Here is a 24,227-nt window from a genome sequence, read left to right on the forward strand (position 1 = left end):
ATTAATTAAAAAATTGTAATTAATATGATTCCTGTTTACATTGTTTTGTAGTAATCATAATTATGACTATGTATTTTGCCTCTTGTTGCACATGTTAGTCTGTGTCTGAGTGTTTCCAAATAAAGTTGTATTGTATATTGAATTATCTTTCAGATTATGGAGTTTCAAATTTGCAAGTTCCAGTTGTAAAAGAAGACAGTTTTAAAATAACATGGGAACAGCCAAAGTCCTGCTATGTTAGACTCGGTATAAAACTAATGGTAACAAATGAGGAAGGCCATTCACAGGAACACAAAGTTTCCAAAGATGCAACATCATACACTGTTGGAGGTTTAAATGCATCTGCTACTTACATTATACATATGTTCACTAAGTATGGTACAGACGATTATTTTGAAATGAGTGATGCAGTCAACGCAACTATCACGCTTATCAAACCAACAGGCTAGTATCATTATGATATGTTATTTATTTGTATATGTATGTGCAGTTTATTCACATATACACCAATAGCTTGTCCAATATTCCGAAGAAATGGTGGTTTAATTATATGGTTCTTATTTAGACATGTGTTTGACCAAAATACGAATGAAGCACTGTTTTAGATATTCACAAGTGTATTCTGGTCAAATCAATGTTCAAAAGAGGACTTCGTTATTGGTTATGTATTTCATTGGATTACTTACAAGTCCTATTTTTTCATAAGTAAACACTGAATTAATTTCTCTGTCTATATACACTTTTGGTATTCAAATATATGAGTTAAATGCTCCAACTTTGTGAAATTAATTGATACTAGTAATCAAACTTCAAATATCTTACGATGCCATAAACATTGAAAGTGGTCATTGTTACGTAAAAAAATTAAATTATTCGACTATATCACATATCTATTGATCATGAATATTTCAAAGAAAAAAACAGCAAATCCGGATTTTAAAAGCATACCAATATTCCTGCATCAAATGTCCATTTAACGAATTTGCTGCTCTCCTTTGATGTTTGAGACCAAAATTTTTGATTATCCAAAATAATTACTAGTACCTTATCAAACGATTGTTTCTTGTAACATAAGTCAGAATGTAGTTTTTACCATTTTTAAACCAATCAGAGAAACTTCATATGCAATTCTGATTGAAAAAATAACTTATGATTATGTTGTTTGAATCTTATTTTCATTTATAAATCTTTATGCTTAGCGAGATTCGTGTTACATTTTAAAAGACATTAATATATTTCTCATGTCACAAGAAATACGTTTTCTACTAGCGGAGTTGATCTGTTTAAACCTTTCGGAGCAAAAGCATTTATCCCATTTCATGTAGTCTGCTTTCTTCAATTTCTGTATCCTTTACAGATTTCCACCTTTTTTAATTTCAAAAGGCTAATATTCAAAACGATACGCTAACTTTCCATTTTGTAATTTACAGAATCTGGAGGAATGTCTACTGGAGCCATAGCTGGAATAAGTGTTGGTAAGAATCATGTGTCACTCAATTCAACAAATCTGATTTGAAACTAGAACATAAAAGCTACAAGAACAGTTGTTTTCAGTGATCAATGATATTCTTGTTTTTTTCTTCTGTTATTTTACCGCATTTCAATCAGATTGACAGCAATGTGTGATTATAGTTATATGAGCATCCCCAAATTTTACCTATTTTGTTTTTATTTATTTGGCTTTATAAATATTTTGATATGAGAGTCACTGATGAGTCTTATGTAGACGAAACGCGCGTTTGGCGTACAAAACTATAAGCATTATACCTTTGATAACTATTTACACCACTGGGTCGATGCCACTGCTGGTGGACGTTTCGTCCCCGATGTAATCACCAGCCCAGTAGTCAACATTTCGGTGATGACATGAATATCAATAAAGTGGTCATTTTTATAAATTTCCTATTTTCAAAATTTTTAATTTTTCGAAAAACTAAGTATTTTCTTTTCCAGGCATAGATTACTTGAGCCGTATTTGGCACAACTTTTATAAATTTTGGATCCTGAATGCTCTTCAACTTTGTACTTGCTTTGTTTTATACATATTTTGATATGAGCTTCACCGATTAGTCTTATGTGGACGAAACGCGCGTCTGGCATACTCAATTAAAATCCTGGTACCTTTGATTACTATTGCTACGATTATAACATACTAACTTAAAAATAATAAAATACCAATTGAGATAATTTAGGTTACATAATTTACGACAGCAATATCCAAACTTTGTACGAAATTGAATAGTATTAAGATGCTAGTTATCTCATCAGTCAAAAAGGACATAGTGAAATTTTCATCTCTTAGTGTTTGTCATCTGCCATTGTCGCCGTCCGTTAAATTTATCATATATTCTATTGGTCCAAAACTAATACAAATAAAGGCAACAGTAATATACCGCTGTTCGAAACTTGATTGAGAAAAAAAAATCCGGGTTACAAACTAAAACTAAGGGAAACGCATCAAATATAAGAGGGGAACAACGACACACAAGAAACACAACATTAAAATGTAACACATACAGAAACAAACTATAATATAACAATGGCCATTTTCCTGACTTGATAGAGGACATTTTAAGACAAAAATAGTGGGTTGAATCTGGTTTTGTGGGATGCCAAACCTCTCGCTTTTATGACAATGTTAAATATAACATTAAAATGACAACAGTACATGACAGGACTACAATACAAATACATGGGAAAACATATAGGACAGAGAAACACACGAATAACAGCTAACAAAAGGTACAAGGTTTAAAATTTTATATACCAGAGGTACGTTTTGTCCACACAAGACTAACCAGTGACGCTCAGAAAAAAAAGGTTCAAACTTGGCAAACATCATTCTTGAAGAATCTAGTTTATAAATGTGTCAGAAGACTTCGTTCGCTGACATGCCCAATATGGCTTAAAATATAATAAAAGGGTATCATGGAAGTTGTGTCTATTGTTTTCAAAACAGCTATAGGAAAATAAAAAAAATAGGGGCAGAAAGTTTAGAGTACTTCTTTTTACATCAAAGCGGTCAGACGATCTATTATTTGTGATGATATGTTTTAACTTTTTTTCATTTTTGCATGAATGAAATCTTTATAATTATCAATGATGGAAAGAAATTTATGCAATAGAATTTCAAACATACGTCGACATCGACGAAATAGTTTGGCGACACCTTATTGTTCTTATAAAAATCATGTTGATGACGATTTTTATCAACTATATCTATGCGTTTTATCTTAACAACTAAATGTACGGAGAGACACTTGAAAAATCAAACATCATCAACAACACGAGTTCTACAAATAAGTCTGTATTACCGAAATTATCAGATGTTTTCGTATGGGATTTATTGTCTTTAAGTGTTAATATGTGTTGCCCCTTTTGTATTTTTAACAAAACGTATATGGAGATAGAGATAATGTCTTTCTGGAATAATTATGAGCACACAAAAACAACAAAAATGATGTTTTAGTCATAATAGTCTAGTCTGTATCTTTGATAGTGTTCATTGTTGAAGATCCGCATAGACATAGGTGAGTGAAACATGCTCTTAAGAGCCACCAGTTTAATCAAAGACGCTATGTTTTAAGTGGTAGACGTATTAAATAGATTATGACAAACGTAAACCGAGGAATAATGTATCAACTGATATATTCATGCATGTGTAATTTTTTATGGACCTTACCAAATATACACCATTCAAATACAAATTTCCGTGTGACCAATCCCTATGAAAATACTTTTAATTTTGATTTTTGTGAATAATTATTTTTCTATAAATACAAATATCGTATACAAATCAAGACGTCACTATCAATTTTCTATTTGCCTTTTCAGGATTTATTTTGCTTCTCCTAATTTTCTTTATCATCATGATCTTTTTGTACCGAAGTGGACGTCTTTCAAAGGCAAAGGAACAGGTTAATACTGGGTTTACCAAAATCAGAAATACAATAAAACTAAGAGATCCGGAATCGAAATCAGGTTATAACGTAAGTAAATATTTAGTATATAGTATTAATGATCGTTTTAATAACAGTAATCGAACATATCCAGTGGATCTGTATTTGTGTGAGTTTTGAGTTTATCGTATACCCTATATATAGTTCGAGTTAAAGTTTAATAAATCAATATAAATTAAAGGAAAATTGTGTTATATGTTACGTAGCAAGTAACAACACGAAAAAAGAAAAACACCTGAAGGTCAACATACAGTTTGTATAATAACAAGCTGTTTATATACAAGACAAGCTCACCATCGACTGAATGACTTTAACAGCATTAAAAAAAATGATATGGGAAAATTATAGTAGAAACATTTTTAATTGCCTATAAATGCTTCTATTCACTTCATATGAACTCCAGCCGATCGTTGTCTCATTGCAATCATATCATAGTGCATTATCACCCTGTATAACCCCGATACAGATGAAACCGGACGTTGACGCGTTCGAGTCGAACACACCGTGTAGCACTGAGTTCAGACAGTAAGGAATTCATACTTTTAAAGACAGTCCAATATCTATTCTTCGGATATTTTGCTCCAATATATTCTTTGCCATAATACTCATTAGTTACTAAAATGTTTTTTTCAAAAATGTGACATTTTTATATACAAATATAAAAAAACGCACGACGATATCAATGATAAAACGTGCTTGGTATTTTTAAACATTCAAAACTTAATGTTTCTCGTACCTCATAGTTTTTAAAACATACATTTTTGAAAACTTCATAGTATAAATTAACAAATTTATGAAGATCGTTTGTTTCTGTTGTATCTAAAAACAAAAAAATACACGTTTTGAAGTGTCTTTATTTTCATGTTGTGTATCGCTTCGTTGTCATTACACCTTTTTATACTGTACGCTTCGTTGACACAATATTGCGTTTGTCAATGAATTTTGTATGTATTAAATTATGCTTTGATATGATTATAACCAATATTTATGTTTGAAAATGATATTTTACCACCATAACATGCAGACAGCAACCCATAATGTTAGTTGTACTGTCGAAAAACTCTGGGGAAATTTTTTTTACATGTAAAAAAATCCTCATGTATACGAAAGTGTGAATTGGTAGGAAATAACAATAACTCGACAGATGCAACTATGACTAAGCATACAGATACACACGCCCGATTTCTGATTTTATAGCATATTTGAAAGTGCTTACCATACAACATTTAATGTACGGTTTGGTGGTGGGTTAGGTGCCCGCTAACATGTCTAATCCCGCCATATTCTGTATGTGCCTGTCCAAAGCCAGGAGCGTGTAATTCAGAAGTTATATATATTTTTTGTTCACTATTTTGTGTATAAATTGGGCCGTTTGTTTTCTCGTATGAATTGTACTATACATTTGTTATTTCGGTGTGTTTTATAGCGGTGTGGGCTTTGTTCTTTGTTAAAGGCCGTACGGTGACCTATAATTGTTCATTTTTGTTTCGTTCGGTCTTTTGTGAAGAGCTGTTTCAATAGCACATCTTCTATTTGATATAGAAAACAATCAATGAATTATAGGTTAAGCCTTTTGGTCTGAATCTCACAGGCGGGTCCAAAGGGGTCATAGATTACCATAGAGTTACATTAAGGCTTAAGAAAAGGTGTATGCAAGGAACATGTAACGGATAGCCATCAATAGTAATACAGTTACTTTAATGTAAAGATATCAAGATGAAGAGACAATACTTAATATTAACTGGTTTGCTCTCTTCAATTATGTGTTTGTGTTTGTTTAATTTTTAAGGTATAAAGATTAATATGCTTAAATTCCCCGAACATTACAGTCTTTCTACTGTAGTGCAAAAATCTAAATGTTTGGGGAGGTCATTCTGGTTATTTTAAGCACCTTTAAAGTCTATACCCACCCATATGCATTTCATTTAAATTTTGATTTATTTTACAGAAGACCACAAGGACCATATTTATATTCCCCAGTTACCCTTGGCGTCATTGGTAAATTATGGGTTGAGCAAAGCATCAATCACAAACCTAACCTTAGACACTTGCTGAGTTTCTTCTTTCATGTTGGTACTAAACAATAGATGGACCCTTTTATTTGTTTATGACACGCGTACGTAATGGCTGATTGATGGTTGCTTAACGTTCACTTACAAATATGTCATGCATGTTCAGGATAAGCACACAGTAGCAACACATACTACATGTAAGTCCTGGAAGGAGACCCTCCGGAATTACGTCAGGGACGTTTGAATTGCCACTGGATAAAATTATGTATATTTTATAAGGAAACAAATGGTGCCTTTCAATAGGCTATTTATGGACCTCTCTTGAAGTTTTTACAGGGGTTTGTACAGTGTAGTTAGCGTGGTACTCTCTTTATACGAGACATTGGATTTTATATTCCCATTCGGACTGGATGTGACTGTGTACTTTTACATCCAACACAACTAAACGGGTGGCCAACTTCAGTCAGTTTTGTTTGCCTATCGGAAAAAGACCAAAGTAATCATATCTAATAGTATATTTCCCAGTCACCGTTCACCAAATTCTTTAATGAATAAAAAAAAATCGGCCACAATATAGAAAGTTTTGCTGTACCTGTTAAATCAAAACATCACTTAACATTCTTTAGATACATAAATTACTTCTGAGTAGTAATTCGCTTTGAAATAACTATCAGTTACTACAATTACTCCTTTGTCGATATTTTATGTATATGTTTTTTGTGCCTTGTACTGACATTTTGAGTTTAGCCAATTGCAACTGAACTTTTTTTATCATGATGTGCTGTTACATCAGTGTTCTGGGTTAAGGAGATGATTGGAGGCTCACATGTTTAATCCTGCCGCACATTGGTTATACAGATCTGTCATTTTTTTTTCTTTTTTACATAATTCATAAATTATAAATTAATAACCGTTAGTTTTATCGTTTTAAATAAAGTTCAACGAGCACCTACATGCATGTCTGCTTTCGTATAGGCGAATTTGGACCAACATCGGCATTTGGAAGAGCCTCAAATTGTAGAAAAGGAAGTCATTAAAGTTTTAATGACTGTACTACATTTTTGAAACTTTAATTCCTCTGGAATATATTTATTAACTGTTCATTTCATTTGGAAAAACATCGAAAGTCTCAATTTTTAATAGAAACATTCCAAGAAGATGTACGCTGGTTAAATATTTCATTTTTGGCTTTGTATGACATATATTTTAAGTTCAACTACTTTGACTAAGTTAACAGATAAAAATTTACAATAAAATACACAAAAAGGTCGCCGACACCATCTCGAAAACCTTGACAAGAAAGTAATTTGTGACGGTTTCTGTCAACGAACTGTACAGTGATTATTTCAAAACGCACAACGAACGCGACACATTTGGTGGAACGAACAATACAGTAAGAGAAAATTTATTTTGTATGATATTGCGTTTATTCTAAGTTCTAGGGCACATTTGAAGGCACGTAGTAAATCAATGTATTGTTATTTGGTGTTGCTTAAGGTATTAATACGCAAAGGTGTATGCACGAAAAGATATTCAGCATTGTTTATATCATAAACCGTACGAAATTGCACCATGTCTGTGCGTTTTGCATCTAGCATTTTTGTCAAACGTTTTATACAATATCTAAAACTTACAACAACTGTATAATTGAATAAATAAACTAACATGCTCATTGCAGATTTATATATACTCAAATAAGTTCTAGAGAGGCATTCGAAATTATTGTCATCCCAAATGTTGTCCTGATTATCGCTTCGAACGCGTCAACGTCCGGATTCATTTGTATCGGGGTTATACGGGGTGATTATATTTGTAATGGATCATCAGATAGACACAAACAGTTAGTATAGACTCTGAAGCTGCTTGGAACGTGCATTTGTAGAAATATTTCACTCATTGAATAGGAATATTGTATACATCTGGCGTAAAAGATGGGAAACCATCATGTTTGATTGAAAAATAGGTCCTCTGCTACACACTGATATAAGTGAATGTTACTGAGTCGAGGAGTTTCTTTGTTGTGATATAAATTAAGGCCTGTATAATGCATATGGCAATCAGGTATAAGCCTTACAAATTCAATTATAGGAAAAGCATTTTCATTCTTTGTTTTTTGCCGACAAAATGCAAATGATCATATATCGTTAGATGGGTGAATTCTCTTATTACAATTTGCTTTATATTTTTAATTTGTATGGAATCTGTTAAACAATAATCAACAGTTAGTTCTATGACAAAAAAACACAAATTAAGACAATTTGTTCTATATTTTATTTGCACAGAACCGAGCATATTCTGGAGTAAACGAGGATGAATATTATATAGAGGGTGGCGCACTTATCTCAACGAGCCAAGCACCTCTATCACGAAAGTCGATATCACTGGAGTCTGAAATAACTCGTGGAAGATTTGCTATAATTTATAAAGCTATTTATTATGGTAATAACAGAGACGCAGAGACTGTTGTTGCAAAGACATTGAAAGGTAAAATTGAATAATACTAGCAGGAAGGAGACGAAACATTTATTATGTAATAAATGTGATTAAACGTTTGTTCTTTTTAATCAAGTTCAATATTTCTAGACTTCCTGATAGGATTTGACATGTTATATTTTCGTATGTAGCTATAATAAAATTGAGAATGGAAATGGGGAATGTGTCAAAGAGACAACAACCCGACCAAATAAAAAAAACAACAGCAGAAGGTCACCAACAGGTCTTCAATGTAGCGAGAAATTCCCGCACCTGGAGGCGTACTTCAGCTGGCCCCTCAAAAAATATATACTAGTTCAGTGATAATGAACGCTAAACTAATTTCCAAATTGTACACAAGAAACTAAAATTAAAATAATACAAGACTAACAAAGGCCAGAGGCTCCTGACTTTGGACAGGCGCAAAAATGCGGCGGGGTTAAACATGTTTGTGAGATCTCAGCCCTCCCCCTATACCTCTAACCAATTTAGAAAAGTAAACGCATAACAACAGGCACATTAAAATTCAGTTCAAGAGAAGTCCGAGTCTGATGTCAGAAGATGTAACCAAAGAAAATAAACAAAATGACAATAATACATAAATAACAACAGACTACTAGCAGTTAACTGACATGCCAGCTCCAGACTTCAATTGAACTGACTGAAAGATTATGAACATATGAACATCAGGCACAATCCTTCCCGTTAGGGGTTTAGTATCATACCATCATCACATATATGAGAAGAACATAACCCGTGTCATGCCAACAACTGTTTTTAGAATAAATGTGTTTAGTTCCGATGCAAAGACCTTATCAGTGATTCAATATTAACGCCAAAATATGCAATCTTTAATGACTTGACAACAGTATCGTAATTATATCCCTTCTTAATAGATCTATTCAAAGGTTTTGTAAGTTTCTGAGGTGAATACTGACACCTTTGTGCTTTATAAAGAATATTTCCATAAAAAATTGGATTTGAAATACCTGAACGTTTAAGAAGTCTGCATGTTGATCTATATTCACGAATGATGTCTTTATACCGATGATAAAATTTAGTAAATGTGTTGACTAGTTAGTGATATCGAAAACCTTGGTGTAGTAATTTTTTTTTTTTTTAATTTTCATTTTTTATTGAAATCTGTACATTTGTTAGTAATGAAAACATCGAATACCGGTACCTTATCCCGGCCTCGTTAATGTTAGCAATAGATCATGTAAATATATATGTGTTAGTATTTGTTAGTTCATTTACAAAAAAATATATCAGGTGTAGTTACAATATAATACAACATTTTTCATTTGCAATAAAAAAAAATAACATAATAAAAGTTCAAAAATAAGGACCACAAATACATGTATTCATCATATTAGAATAATCATTTTAACAAACATACAGATATTCAAGTTTTTGGTTAGTTGGTGTAGTAATTTTTCAGTAATACATAAATTTCTCTCGTTAAAATCTAAAACATTGTTACATACACGAGCGAATCGTACAAGTTGAGATATATAAACACCGTAAGATGGTGACAAGGGAACGTCACCATCTAAAAACGGATAATTAACGATAGGAAATGAAAAATCATCCCTTTTAACATAAATTTTAGTATTCAGCTTTCAGTTAGTGATATATATAATAAGATCGAGGAAAGGGCAGTGGTCATTGTTAGTATTAGCTTTATTTAAAGTAAGTTCAACAGGATACATTTCATTAATATACATACTGAAGTCGTCATTATTGAGAGCCAAAATATCATCCAAATAACTTAAAGTATTATTAAATTTGTTTATCAGATGTTGTGTCGATGGGTCTTTGTTTATTTTAATCATGAATTGTAACTCATAACAATACAAAAACAGGTCCGCAATAAGTGGTGCACAGTTAGTGTCACCTATGGTACATTGAAATTCATGATAGTAAGCAGTGTTTCTCTGAAGGTTTTATAACTGGCTGTATAGTGCACGTGGTAACAATGTATTTGGATAATTCATTCATAATTAGTTGGAATTATCTATAATACTAAAATTACGAGGTCCAATTTGTCAGCCGTCATCACGTGAAAACGACGAATCAAAGAATTCAACTTTATATACAACTTATATAGTACAAAGGTGTAGATTAAAAATTACATCACTCCAGGCCCTTTTGTTTTCCACGTAATTAATATTGCCAATAATTAAGAAGTTCTGGGTCAAGTCCGATACCGATACCAATAGTATAATCACCTGTTACTTATTACCTTATCTGTACGTTCCGCATCTGACAGGGGCACCACCAAACAGTGTATGCAGGATTAATATGCTATATACACGGGTCATAATCACAGGGTTGACACTACTAAATTGTCAAATTGTTACCGATTATAGTATTTTAATCAGTAAGACTTTCTAAGATAACAATACGAATACTAAAAATCTGGACTAAAAATAAGGCGTTTACATAGGTACAGTTTTCAATTTGTTAGCGGGCATGAGTGACGTAAAACAGCGAATCAAAGAATTCAACTTAATTTATAACTAATATAGGACAATGCTGTTGATAAAAAAATACTCCATTCCAGGACCTTTTGTCACACAGTTTTCCAAATAATTAGTATTTATCATGACCAATAATTGTTAAGTTCCAGTTCGACGGGTTCAAACAGAAAGATTTGAAAGCAGAGAAAACTGTGTATCTTATAATCCGCATGATTTTATCAGATGACAATACTAATACTAAAGCAAGGCTTGTGCATAGTTATATACTTAAGTCACGGACCCGCGATGTCACGGGTGTGTTCTAGTATTTTATATAATCCTTAGACGACTTTTATTTTAATTTTTAGACCAAGCAAATGATGATGATCTAAGAAAGATGAGGACAAAAATAAATTTCTATTCAACAAAAGTTGGCCATCACAAACACGTACTTGATTTCAAAGGATTTGTTGAAGACGACGTTCGTAAGTTTAATATATATATACATTGATAATTTTACCTTATTCTTATTGATTCGTATTGGTTATACAAAGGGAGTTAATCTGTGAATAGATATCTATGTGAAGGTAAAAGGAAACTCGACACTTTCTGAATTTGTATACAGTATGTATGTATAAGTCTTTATAAATAGCAACTTATAACATACAAATCTGTATGAGTTTGGCTCGTCAGTACAAAGATAAATACATGTTCAACCCCGCCGCATTTTTGAAACTATCCCAAGTCAGGAGCCTCTTGTCTTTGTTAGTCTTATATGCTTTTTTATTTTTAGTTTCTTGTCTATAGTTCGGAGTTTAGTATGACGTCCATTATCACTGAACTAGTATAAATATTTGTTTTGGGGCCAGCTGTAGGACGCATTCGGGTGTGGGAGTTTCTCGCTTCATTGAAGATCCATTGATGGCCCTCGGCTGTTGTCTGTTCTATCGTCGGGTTGTTGTCTCTTTGGCACATTCCCAATTTCCATTCTCAATTTTACTCATTACAATTGCAGGAATGAATTAGGAATTGTCAAACAAAGTTATTTGAACACACCCTTTAGAATGTAATAATTAATTGTTATATAAAAAAACGGAAATGGTGTTGAGGAAAATTCTTTTTTTGGGCTATTCTCTTGATTCGAAATTGCTTACCGGAAGGGATATAATCGGCACAGTGTTTTGGACGGCAATTTTCCTTGAAAACAATTGATGTTTGTCCGTTTTTTGTATGGATAAATATATGTATATATAAATTGAATCAGAAGAAAAGATTGATTGATTTTTGATTGCTTTACGCCGCATAAGCACAAAAAGGCAGAAGAAAAGACAATTGAATTGAATGTAATACGTACCTGCAACGTCATATCTGAAACGATTTTCACAGTTTTACCAATTTTATGATTAATATGATTTGAACATTTCCCTGAAGATTTGCTTTATTACACTTGTGTTTATTTTTAATCTGTAAAATATCTTAAATTGATCAGCAGAAATTTAGCGGCCTTCATATCTATTGTTACAAGTCACAAGAGTAGTTTTGAGTCCACATAAACGCTAAGTTGTAACTGGTGGTAAATGAATTGGTTTAACACTTGATCTGAAATATTTAATCAACCTGTGCCAACTTTTGTTATACAGTTATATAGACCCACATTTAAAATCGTGGTCAAAGGTTCAATGAACCATTGAATTACAAATGTATATATGAAGATGAAAATATCGTTAAGTTCTTAATGATCCCGAACATGTGAATAGACCACGTTAGCTCACTCAATTTATTTAATTAAAGATCGCAAACTTTATTTAACATTGTTTACAAAGTGTTTGATTTTTGGAATCTTTACAATTATTGTTCTTTTACTCGTAAGCATTTCAAAAGCGGCCATACTGTCCGAAAAGCATGGTTAATTGCTCCAGCAATATGTATTGGAGTGTTCTGTTATATTTTCGACAATTATTTTAATATTTTAGTAAGTTCAATCCAATATATGTTTTAGGTTGTTGACCTTTAACGCATTTTTTTTTTAATCTAAAACAAAATGTCAATTTTATTATTAATCTTTTTTGTCACAATAATTATCTTTAATAATGTGAAGAATACCGTATCTGTTTTGTTATTACATTCATTGATTTCTTTTATGGAACATACCCAAGTGATTGAACTCCTCATTAAATGGTCAATATACTAAACTTTTTTTTTATTACGCAGGAGGACCTTTCATGGTGCTAGAATATTGTGAAATTGGAAGTTTGAAGGATTACCTGAGAGATAATAAATCCAAAGTGAATGATGATATGACAGAGAGATTGTATCGGATTTCATATGGAACTTGTATGGGCATGGACTATTTAGCCTCAAACGGAGTAAGTGTTAAATTTATATTATTTATAGAAATTTTCGAATGTTTTATCAAAAGTTAACAGGAACCGTAGATTCTTTATAAATTTGATAGATATGGTTCCACTAACTCACTAAGTCTGTTTCTACAAATATGTAAATGGTTCCAGAAGAATTCCTTTCTTAGAGGTTATTTAAGGCTGTACCAATACACAACTGCTCAAATACTGAATAAAATACAAAATTTTACATGGCTTTCATTTGTCTAACGATAGTATATTATTTACGTCATATAGATTGTCCACAGAAGACTTGCAGCAAGAAATATTCTCCTAAACTTTTTGTTAGAACCAAAGATAACAGGATTTGGACCTGATCCAGACGCTGATAAGGATAACGACGATACAGGTGTAAGTACATACATTTGTTTACAGACGAAAGGATAAAAGACAACGTCATTCAGTATTTGTAGCCTGAAACAGCAGGCTTCATTGTTTTTAATTAGGAACACAGTACACAGGAAAAACATAATTGAATACGGAAGACAAAATTCCAAACGATAAGTTGAATAAATGAAAATGAATAATTAATGTTGATTAATACTTTCCGCTATCAATTTGCCTTACATACATATTTATTGAAATAAAATTACATTGGGAATTGCTAAACCTAGATGAATAAACTCTAAATCGTCATGAAATCTTTTTAAAAAAAAAAAAAAAGATGTAAAAAGATGTAAAAATTAAAAAGAAACTATCAAACTGTCAATCATCAAAGTCAGTTCTCAAAATTACACATACTAAAAAAGAAATTTATTTGATATCCACTTTCGAGGTTCAACATTAAACACACTGCTTCCATAATTTGTCATCTCATACAATGGACATACAAAATCATGACAATATACAAGAAAAGTTAGCAATTAATATGAGCGATGTTTTTTTTATAATTTTTTTTTTGGGAAATCCTAACACTGAATAGCAATGTGTGCAACTTTTATATCGTTTCTTTTTATGCAAATCATCTCTTTTTCCATTATTAAACATTTACATTGCCACAAATAAAAAAAGGATAACTTGACTGTATCCGAAACTACTGATTTGATTTCAACGAAACGGTTCAGACAAATCTTGTACATGATGACAATATGCACCTTCATTTTACTATTGAAATGTTTTCGTTGAGAGAACAAATTAGCAAAACATTGAAGTTTCTTCACCTGTTCAATTGTGGGGGTAGTGTATAAGTGATCTTTTTTTGTTTTTGTTATAATTGTAATTCCAAGTCGTCAAATAAAGACTGAAGTATTTAAAACATCATTTTAATATTTATAGGAAAGAATTCCTGTGAAATGGATGGCTCCTGAATGTATGTCAAGCACAAAGAAAGCAACTGAGAAGAGTGATGTTTGGTCTTATGGTATAGTCCTGTGGGAAATTTTCTCTATGGGTAATCTTTTTTTTCCGTCTGTTAAAACGTTAAAATGAAAACCTACTTATTACTTGGTTAAAACTGCCGTAAATGATAAAATACTAAAACATAAACGTTTCTAAAAAAAATAGTAACTTTATGGCTTGTATATTTTTGTTTTCAGAAATATAATCTAAAATAATATAACAGAAAAAACTTCTAGAGTAATAGAATAAAAATCCAAAATAATTGGGCATTTCGACCCATTACGTGTTCACTATAATAATAAAAAAAAAAGTCAATTTATATTAAACTATGAAGTATATTCGTGATTCTACTTGTAATCAATATTTCATGCAGTTGATATTTTAACAAAAACAAATGAAAATGACATAAGAAACTTATTCTGTTATCAAACTGTTACGTTTATAGAAGCAACTATTAATGGAACAAACTAATATGATAGCACTTTTATAAATTAAAAGAAATTTTGGAATAAAAAAATATCTATTTTATAAGAATAATATAGTCAGTAGCGCAGAGAACTGCTGAACCCGAAGACTCAATTATTGTCATAAAACAAAGATTAACAACAAACACATTCATTATATATATATATATATTTATGCAAACAGCCTTTGTCTTGCAATCATACTCTGCAATCTACCAAACTATTACAGCTGTGTCTTTTTAGTATGTTGTATATCTTCTGATTATATATTATAACTATTGTCCACAAAAGTTATATAACTTATTTTGATGTTCAAAATAAAAATATTATAAAAAAACAAATGTTTGCATTGAGATTTCAATGTTTTCTGTTTTGAAGGCGAGACGCCATACCCTGATGTAAAAGGCCCACGTCTGCCCGACTGGCTCAGACAGAATAACAGAATGACTAAACCGGAATACTGCGATGATCAGTAAGTAAAGACATATATATCCATATATATTTTATGTCAACCTTTGACCTTTTTTATAAATATTTTGCCAGTACTACATTACAATTATAAAGTCATATTACTTACTCTATGGTTAAAATCGAAAATAAAATAAAATTAACTCTGCAATTGCCTGTCCACTAAGCATAACCGACGATTCGACTCATTTAAATGTTCCTTTGGTATTTGTTGATTCTCTTTTGTCTGTTCACTGAATACTTATAGATTATAACTAATGGAATATGGCTCATGGTCCATCTTATCTTAAATGACCATTACTAAGTTTTTGTCAAATTAGCATCTGATGTTTTAATTGCAGATGCATAACAAATTTCGAGATTCAAATTAAAATAAAGGGTTTTATTTATATGTCTATCGGAAACGTGATTTTGATTTTATGTACTATCCAACTGTGTTTGGACTATTTATCAAACATTTTTATATCTTTTCGTTGTACTTTTATTATCCAGGTTTTACAAAATGATGAAGAAATGCTGGCAGTATGAGCCGAATAAGAGACCAAACTTCAAAAAGTTAAATACCGACTTAGCAAAGATGTTTTCTGAGGGCCCCGACGAAGAGTATTATTACAGATCATCCCGAATCTACGATAACAGAACATAGCTGAAGACGTTTAAAGAACTCTTTATCCCGTGTATGATGGATGAATTACAAAGAATTGAGAAGTACTTCTGAGAGCAGTGGTCTGACATGTGATATGTAATATACACTGTGATAGTAGGATAATTTAAAAATGATAGCGTTTGGTAGTTACATTAAATTGTCAGGAATTTTATCTAATTAGCATAAAACATGACAAAAGTATGATTTCCAATAACATTAGAAGACATCACCGTGTAAATAATGTTTTGTGTAAATAATGTATCAGATCATATTTTATAAGCTACCTATATGCGGCCATTGTTCTATGATTAACATGTTCTTTTACTACTTATAACTGCTCTCAAGTCAAAGTAAAACTTAACAATAATCCTTTAATCTTTTGTCACATCAACTGCATTTACTCATAAATAAACAGCTGCGCAGGGTCGTATAGAAAGATTGACTTAAAATAACAAAATATGCATTTTTTTTCTTTAAATTCAAATGAATAATTTATGATGGAATGTTCAGCGACAAGTTATGCTAAAACTTAGATTATGCTTTAAAATATGTAATAGTTTCAAATCTAAATACAAAACAAACTGTTTCAAGTGAACATGAGAAAATATGTAACACTGTGACTTTGATTTATTATAGATGTTTTACAAGAAGAAATATTATTGATAAATTTATATTTTCAAAATCATTATTAATATTGTTTCTTTACTAATATCTAATTCTAATCGTTATATGTAACATACCATTTATGGGCTTATACATGTCATTGGTTTTATAGTATTTATATATATATATATATATATATATTCATAAGTACGTCTGAGTCAGTGACAACCCTACAACAGATGTATCCATCGGAGAGCCCAGGTGGTCGTGTGGTCTAGCGGGACGGCTGCAGTGCAGGCGATTTGGTGTCACGATATCACAGTAGCATGGGTTCGAATCCCGGCGAGGGAAGAACCAAAAATTTGCGAAAGCAAATTTACAGATCTAACATTGTTGGGTTGATGTTTAGACGAGTTGTATATATATATATATATATATAACGTTTAACGTTTAAGTATATAACATGACATATTTTGACAATCGTTGATTTGTATATATATAGAAGTTGAGTTTGATAAGTTAGTCATTTTGCTGGTAATGCCCACTGCATAACTAAAAAATATTTTAATGTACTTTAAGTAAGAAGATTGGGAAGATAATTTATTAAACTAGAGAAAATGTAATGCTTTTCAGTATTTGTGTTTTAAACCCAATATGAAGAGCTCTACTTTATGCGTTGTTTTTTTATGTAGATTATCAAATGTTGTATTTAATTTTTAGCATGCATTCAACAATAAAGCTTTACTATAGACAATATTCCATGGGTTAATTTCTCACTCTTGTTTGCATGATATCTGTTATTTAGTCCAAACATACATATCCATAAAAAGATCTATTTCCCCCACCTTAATTAGCTTAGTAGCGATATACCAACTTCAATTGATTATCGAATAAACATTATCCAACTTATACGGTACTTAAGAGCTTGCAGCTTCTACTCAGACTTTGTAAAACGTCACAAGTGTGTGAACAGAAAGTTGATGAACCAGGGATAACAACCGATTTCCCTTATCCTAAAACAAATAATCGGAAAGTACCAAAACTGTGTTGATAAATTTTCCGTATCAACTTCAAAAATGACACTAGAAAGTCTTGAAGTATACATTATGTGTACTGACGTTGTTTGTCATCTTAGTGACGTGTAATAGTGTTCTTTTTTTTTGTCCTTAGTAATGTTGCTTTTACTATTTTGTCTGTTTTCGGTGATATCCATTTGATGTGACTCTGTACTTATGCATCAAGTCATAGTGTTGTTTGTATTATCTGTGTTTGCTTTACATATGTGATTTGGCCGAGTTACTTTTGGTGTTTCTGTGATACATATGACCTGAATTTGTACTTACGTCCCGCCATTGTGTAATTTTTCTATTATATATTTTTGTATTATTGTCTTTCATATTTAGTAATGCTTTGTCTATATGCCCTTTTGTGTTTTGATGATACACAATGACGAGGCTCTTTTTAGACGATATACACAATAAGCATCTAGACAAGCCAAAGGAAGGACAAGGTAAACTCTTATTTACTGTCTGCCGAGGATATACATAAAATAAGTATAGACTATATTCTTTTATACATGAGAGACCAAATCATTTTATATCTGCACGATTCTACGTCAGAGTTAATGTGAATGTTCCCATTCTTTCCCAGTACTTAAATATGTCAAACCTTTAGGGATGGATTTCACATACAAATAAATACTCAAACAAAAAAAGAATTAAATGAGATTGTTAAATAGATATGAGCCTTTTTGTGCTGCTTTGTTAATTTCTTATTGTTTGTTTTTATTGTGAATAAGGTTATAAAGCAATGTTGACTGCTGTACCCCTAATTTGGACCTTTTGTCCTTTATGTCTTTTTGTTTTCTTTTGTTCAATGCGTTGTCAATATTATGGACTTTGATGCGACTGTCGAACAAGTGATAGGTTTAGCGCTTTAACATCAGGTTGAATTCACCATTTTCTACATCAGACAATGCCTGTAACAAGTCAGGAATATGACAGTTGTTATCCATTCGTGTGATGTGTTTGGGATTTTGATTTTGCCATTTGATAAGGAACTTGCCGTTTTGAGGTTTGCACGAAGTTCAATAATTTTCTTATTTTACTTTTTAATCGACATTTGAATTGAGTGTTATAAAAGGGAAACCGTTAAAGTTCGATTATTCCCGAACATTTTGACTAATAGTATGGGTTTTCTGGATATATTTTATACTAAATGTATTATTCTGATAGTGTTCTTGTTATACTTTTAATAGAAGGGTAGAAGAACGATCCTTATAACCGTGAACTATAAACACTGGCTAATACTGCCGCAAAAGAAAAATAAATAATTCTGAAGCAATTTACTTCACGGGTCTAATGAAGTCCGCGATGACGATGGTGTTTTTTAAGGGTTCTTGTACGCTCGAAAAGGTCTCATTATAAAGTTTTATCGTAATTGACATTGTGTAAAAGAGAAACACACCTTTACCTAGATATCACAAAAATTTGAACACTCCATTAATAGTTTTTCTACATGTATTTTATGAGAAGGAATACGATCAAAAAATAATAATAAAAAAATCATTATACTGAATTGTTGCTAGAAATGGTATTCCCGAGTAGCATGACATGAACAAATATCACTCAGATCAAATCAAATCCCAGTATAACTTGTACAAAGTCTTTGTACCAAGGACGTTCCGGTTCACTACATTTACTTTCTTTTCCCTTCACTCGGTAGCCCGTCATTGTGTGCTTTAACTTTAGCCTCTGAAAAGATATACAACACACATAACGAATAATTTGGGCATGATCTAAAAGAAGATTTGGGGCATGCAAAACATATACCAGTAGCAAAACAAAACCATTTAACATTTACAGGTCTACGTTTACTCTACAGCAAATGAGTCTTTCTACTTACATTATGTCAACATAAGACGTCTTGAGTCAGGAGGATTAGTGTGAACTTTTTATTAAAATAAACTATAATGTGACTTCATTAAAAACTGAAGGTGATAACACTTCATGAGGTTTGAAACGAATGAGGCATTTAACTTGAAACAGACAGAATCAAGTAGCTTTAAGGTCACAATTTAGGAAATTTGTAGTTTTAGAATATCACAGAAGAAACCCATAAAAGCTTTTCAGTTGGTTGTACATCATATTAAACAAGCTTATTTGTACTTAATTCTGGGAGCTCTAGTATTACTTGTACTTCGACATGAATTGAGTAACTTTTGACTGATGTCTCTTATATCAATGCTTTGTAATAATTATATTTATGTTTGTTATTTACTTGCTCTCAAACGATTTGTTGATTTGCGTCATTTTTAATTGATTTCAACATTGTTTTACACAGCTTTCGGGATTAGATGAATGATTGAGCGCTCATAGATATCCTGTTACATTCCATACGACCCTGTCCATGTTTAGGAGTCAGCAGTTTTAGAGATTGTCGTTGGTTCATGTCTGTGATACTTGTTTTACTTAAATTAAATTGCTTTAAGTTAGGCGGTTAGTTTTTTATTTTGAATTTGTTCAAATTTGTCCTGTCAGGACTTTTGTAGTTAATAAAATCGAATTTGAAAATATGTCATAGACAATTACCCGACCAAATTGCAGGTAACAGGATCTGGCCACCAATGTGAACGAGAAAGTCCCACACCCGGTGATGGTCCTCAGCTGCCCCCTAAATAAAAGTATGTACTAGTTCAGTGAAAATGGACGTCAATCTAAACTCCAAACCATAGTTTAATGTGTTTTTGTTGAAGGCCCCACGGCGCTTGTTTATTGATTGCGTCCATGTCATTTGAACTCCAGTCGGCAGTATGTCTCATTAGCAAATTACATCTTCTTTTTTATATCTAAAACTATGTCGATTGGCCTTAAATGTTCTAAATGTGAATTATGATATGGTAAGAATGACAATGAAAAAAAACCTGTCCATCAATGACACGTGGTGCATATATGATCGCTTCTTTGAGCAAAATATAATAATAAATATAATCACTATTTTGATTTCATCTGATGATAACTGTAAATATAAAAGTATGCATGTACAAATTAGTTTAGTTTTATCAATTAAGAATGGAACATAAGTATTACTTACGACAATCGGGCCCGCAAAAACCAAAATCACTGTTAGAGCTCTCATGAGTACCAGTGCTTGCAGCCACTGTGAAAAGATTTGAGAATTATCAACATCATTTACTAAAAAAAAAAGTTTATTGTCCCCAAGGGTCGACTTTTGTCATGATGTGTAGCCGATGGCAATAATTTTATCCGAGGGGGACAATACATTTACTATTCTATAAATATCTAGTAAGTGAGTATAAAGTATCACAACATTTTTGAGTCATATGTTTGTTTTAAATATACACACATATACGATTTTCAGCCTGTTTGCATACCAAAATAGACAATAGACAGTAAATGTCAGATCTATAACATCAACATTAAATGCAATAGGTAAAACGCGATGTCGTAACTCCCGCGATTTTACATATTATCGCTATTATCTGTATTTTTCCTTTGATGTTTTTTTGTGATAATTTTCATATCACTCGTGTAGAGTGAGAATGAAAATTATCGCTAGTTTCTAAGGTCCTTAGCAACAGCGTATTAATCTAATTCATGCGCTAGAGTGTCGGCCAATCAAAACATATTAGCAAGAACTATACAAAAAACTGTTATCGGATGACTTCGCTGAAATGTTAACAATAAAAGATGATTTCTCGTTTCAAGTAATATTTTACCGTGAATTTCGCCGTTAAATAATTTATTGGAAGTTAATAAAAGTAATCACATCATGTTATTTACAAATAAAAAAAATCCTTTTTATATATAAGTCTCCTTCAAATCATCGTAGGTCTGTCTGCATGTACATTTCTTCATGCATGTATATTTCTTCGTCTGCTTTGAAAATACATAATATATTCAACCGTTCACTTCATTTTGATACGTAGAAACACCAAATTACAGCTTATCAACAGTGAAAATGGTTTTCGCCATATTTGAACACGCCTGATGGTCAGATGAGACATCTTTTTTCAAATCACGGAATAAACTACCTGAGCGACAACATATATATATCAAATAAGCCTACGCCAAAAAAAATAGTACCACAAAAGAAAATGCATTACCATCGTATAAGATTCCCTTTTTTTTTACTGAAATTTAAATTAAATGATATTCGAAAATACAAATAACAGCGATAAAAAGATTATTTATGGTTTTTTTTAAACTCGATGCATTTTCTCATTCTCATCTCATCTCAGGGCTCCGCCCTTCGATGAGATGAGAGTGAGAAAATGCATCTCGTTTAAAAAAACATAAATAATCTATAATTCTCTAATACCGTAGTTGAAGTTCCGCGAAATATAATGATGTTTGCGGCCAAATAGTTTCATCGAGAACCAATTTTTGGAAACTATTGACCGGTCACATAATTCAACGCTTACAGCTAGAAATATAGTAAAAATAGCATGAACTAATTTTATATATCAAATTATAATTAAAGTAATAAAACCTGCTATATAAATTTCACTTCTGTTCTCGTATTATAAAAAAAACCAATTTTATATTTTGGAAAAAATATTTCAGCATCCATTACTGTATACCTTACATTAAAACTTTTTTCATTTACCGGTGTGTATTATTTTATTTGGTGGCATTTTGTCCAAGGTTCTGGTTATCTTTCTGATAATGTGTAATAAAATCAACGGTACCAATTTTGTTGCACCAGATGCGCATTTCGACTAAACATGTCTCTTCAGTGATGCTCGTGGCCAAAATATTTGAAATCCAAATCTTATATAATAAAAGATGAAGAGCTATAATCCAAAAGGTCCAAAAGTATAGTCAAATTCGTGAAAGGAATCAGAGCTTTGCATGAGGGAGATACATTCCTTAATTTATAATAATTTCTAATATTTTGTAACATGTCTTCCCTTATTTAAAAAAAAAAATCGTTCAGTGTATGTTCATTTCATTGTGTTAATATTTGTCTTTTGATTAAATAAAGCCATTTCAATTGATATTTAACAAATAAATAACACGACGGGTGCCGAATACGGTGGAGGAAATGCTTACCCATCCGGAGCACCTAATTGCACTCCCGGTTTTTAGTGGAGTTCGTGTTGTTTCTTATTTATTATTTATAACTGTTGATGTAAATGTCCTTTGGGTTTTTTTTTTAAGTCTTTGTTTACTCCTTGGTTTTGATTGTTATTGTCTAATAATGAGTCTCTTTACTATGTGATGTCACTTTATTTTTTCATGAAAAGGGGTAAGGTTAGTACCTATTAAAACTTTTTAACCCGCTGCATTTGTCTGAACCTGTCCTAAGTCTCGAACTGATATTCAGTGGTTGTCTTTTGTTGATGTAGTTCATAATTAATACTCGATTCTCGTTTTTTATATGGATTACACCTTTGGTTTTCAGATTTGATTGGTTTGACACAAACTATATTTTAAAGCCCTGTATAGCTGGCTAAGTGATTCAAGGCGCAGTGTTGAAGACCGTAGCTTGACCGATTATGGTTTTATTTTATAAATTGTGACTTGGATGGAAAGTTGTCTCATTGCCACTCAAACCAAATCTTCCTGTTCCTATTTTCGTTTCGTCCTCGAGAGTATCACTAGCCCATTAGTCAACACTTATGTTGCCATGAATATCAATAAATTAAATGAGGTAATTTTCATAAATTTCCTGTTTACAAAATTTAGATTTTTTTCGAAACACAAAGGTTTTCTTATCCCAGGCATAGATTACCTTAGCCGTATTTGTCACAACTTTTGGGAATTTTATATCCTCAATGCTCTTCAACTTTGTACTTGCTTGGCTTCATAAATATTTTGTTATGAGCGTCACTGATGAGTCTTATGTAGACGAAACGCGCTCCTGGCTTACTAAATTATAATCTTGATAACTTTGATAACTATAAACACACCTTATGAACCAAATATAAAGTTACGATACTGTTTTTTAGACATTAGATTTGACATGGGATTTATTTTTGATTTTTTTTAATGAATCCTTGACTAGAGTTAAAAAGGAGATTGATATCTGACATAATATCTTTAACTATATCGCATGTTCCAAATTAAAAACCTGTTACCTTTCTTAGTCTTGTGTGGTTTTTTTTTTATTAGTTAAATGTTGTGTTCATTTGGCTTAACAAGTAAAGTGGCCAGCTGAAGCTCATCTCCGGTAATATGATTTTCACGCTTCATTGGAGACTAAAGGGTTTTCCGCTCTTTGGACGAGTTGTTGTCTCTTAGACACATAACTCGTTTCAATAATCAATTATATTCTATATATCTAAACGTTCTTTATCTTTTTAATGCTAAAAAGAATGAATTATAATAAACAGAAAACAAATACTGCTAAGTATAGGGACCTTCCAAATCTAAAATGTTT

At 31.7% G+C, this 24,227-nt stretch overlaps 1 protein-coding gene across 1 annotated transcript in view; it reads left to right on the forward strand.

The window, feature by feature from the left end:
- The window catches only part of LOC134704819 (fibroblast growth factor receptor 2-like), a 77,294-nt gene extending 60,389 nt beyond the window's left edge, over positions 1–16,905 (forward strand). The window contains exons 5-14 of the mRNA XM_063563600.1: positions 154–444; positions 1,431–1,475; positions 3,835–3,989; positions 8,254–8,455; positions 11,274–11,390; positions 13,117–13,271; positions 13,542–13,655; positions 14,580–14,694; positions 15,485–15,578; positions 16,067–16,905. Of these exons, the coding sequence (XP_063419670.1) occupies positions 154–444; positions 1,431–1,475; positions 3,835–3,989; positions 8,254–8,455; positions 11,274–11,390; positions 13,117–13,271; positions 13,542–13,655; positions 14,580–14,694; positions 15,485–15,578; positions 16,067–16,220 (1,442 nt within the window). The 3' untranslated portion in view covers positions 16,221–16,905. The remainder of the gene's footprint in view (positions 1–153; positions 445–1,430; positions 1,476–3,834; positions 3,990–8,253; positions 8,456–11,273; positions 11,391–13,116; positions 13,272–13,541; positions 13,656–14,579; positions 14,695–15,484; positions 15,579–16,066) is intronic.
- Positions 16,906–24,227: the final 7,322 nt, after the last annotated feature.

This window comes from Mytilus trossulus, chromosome 2, assembly GCF_036588685.1.
Source record: "Mytilus trossulus isolate FHL-02 chromosome 2, PNRI_Mtr1.1.1.hap1, whole genome shotgun sequence".
Lineage (NCBI taxonomy): Eukaryota > Metazoa > Mollusca > Bivalvia > Mytilida > Mytilidae > Mytilus > Mytilus trossulus.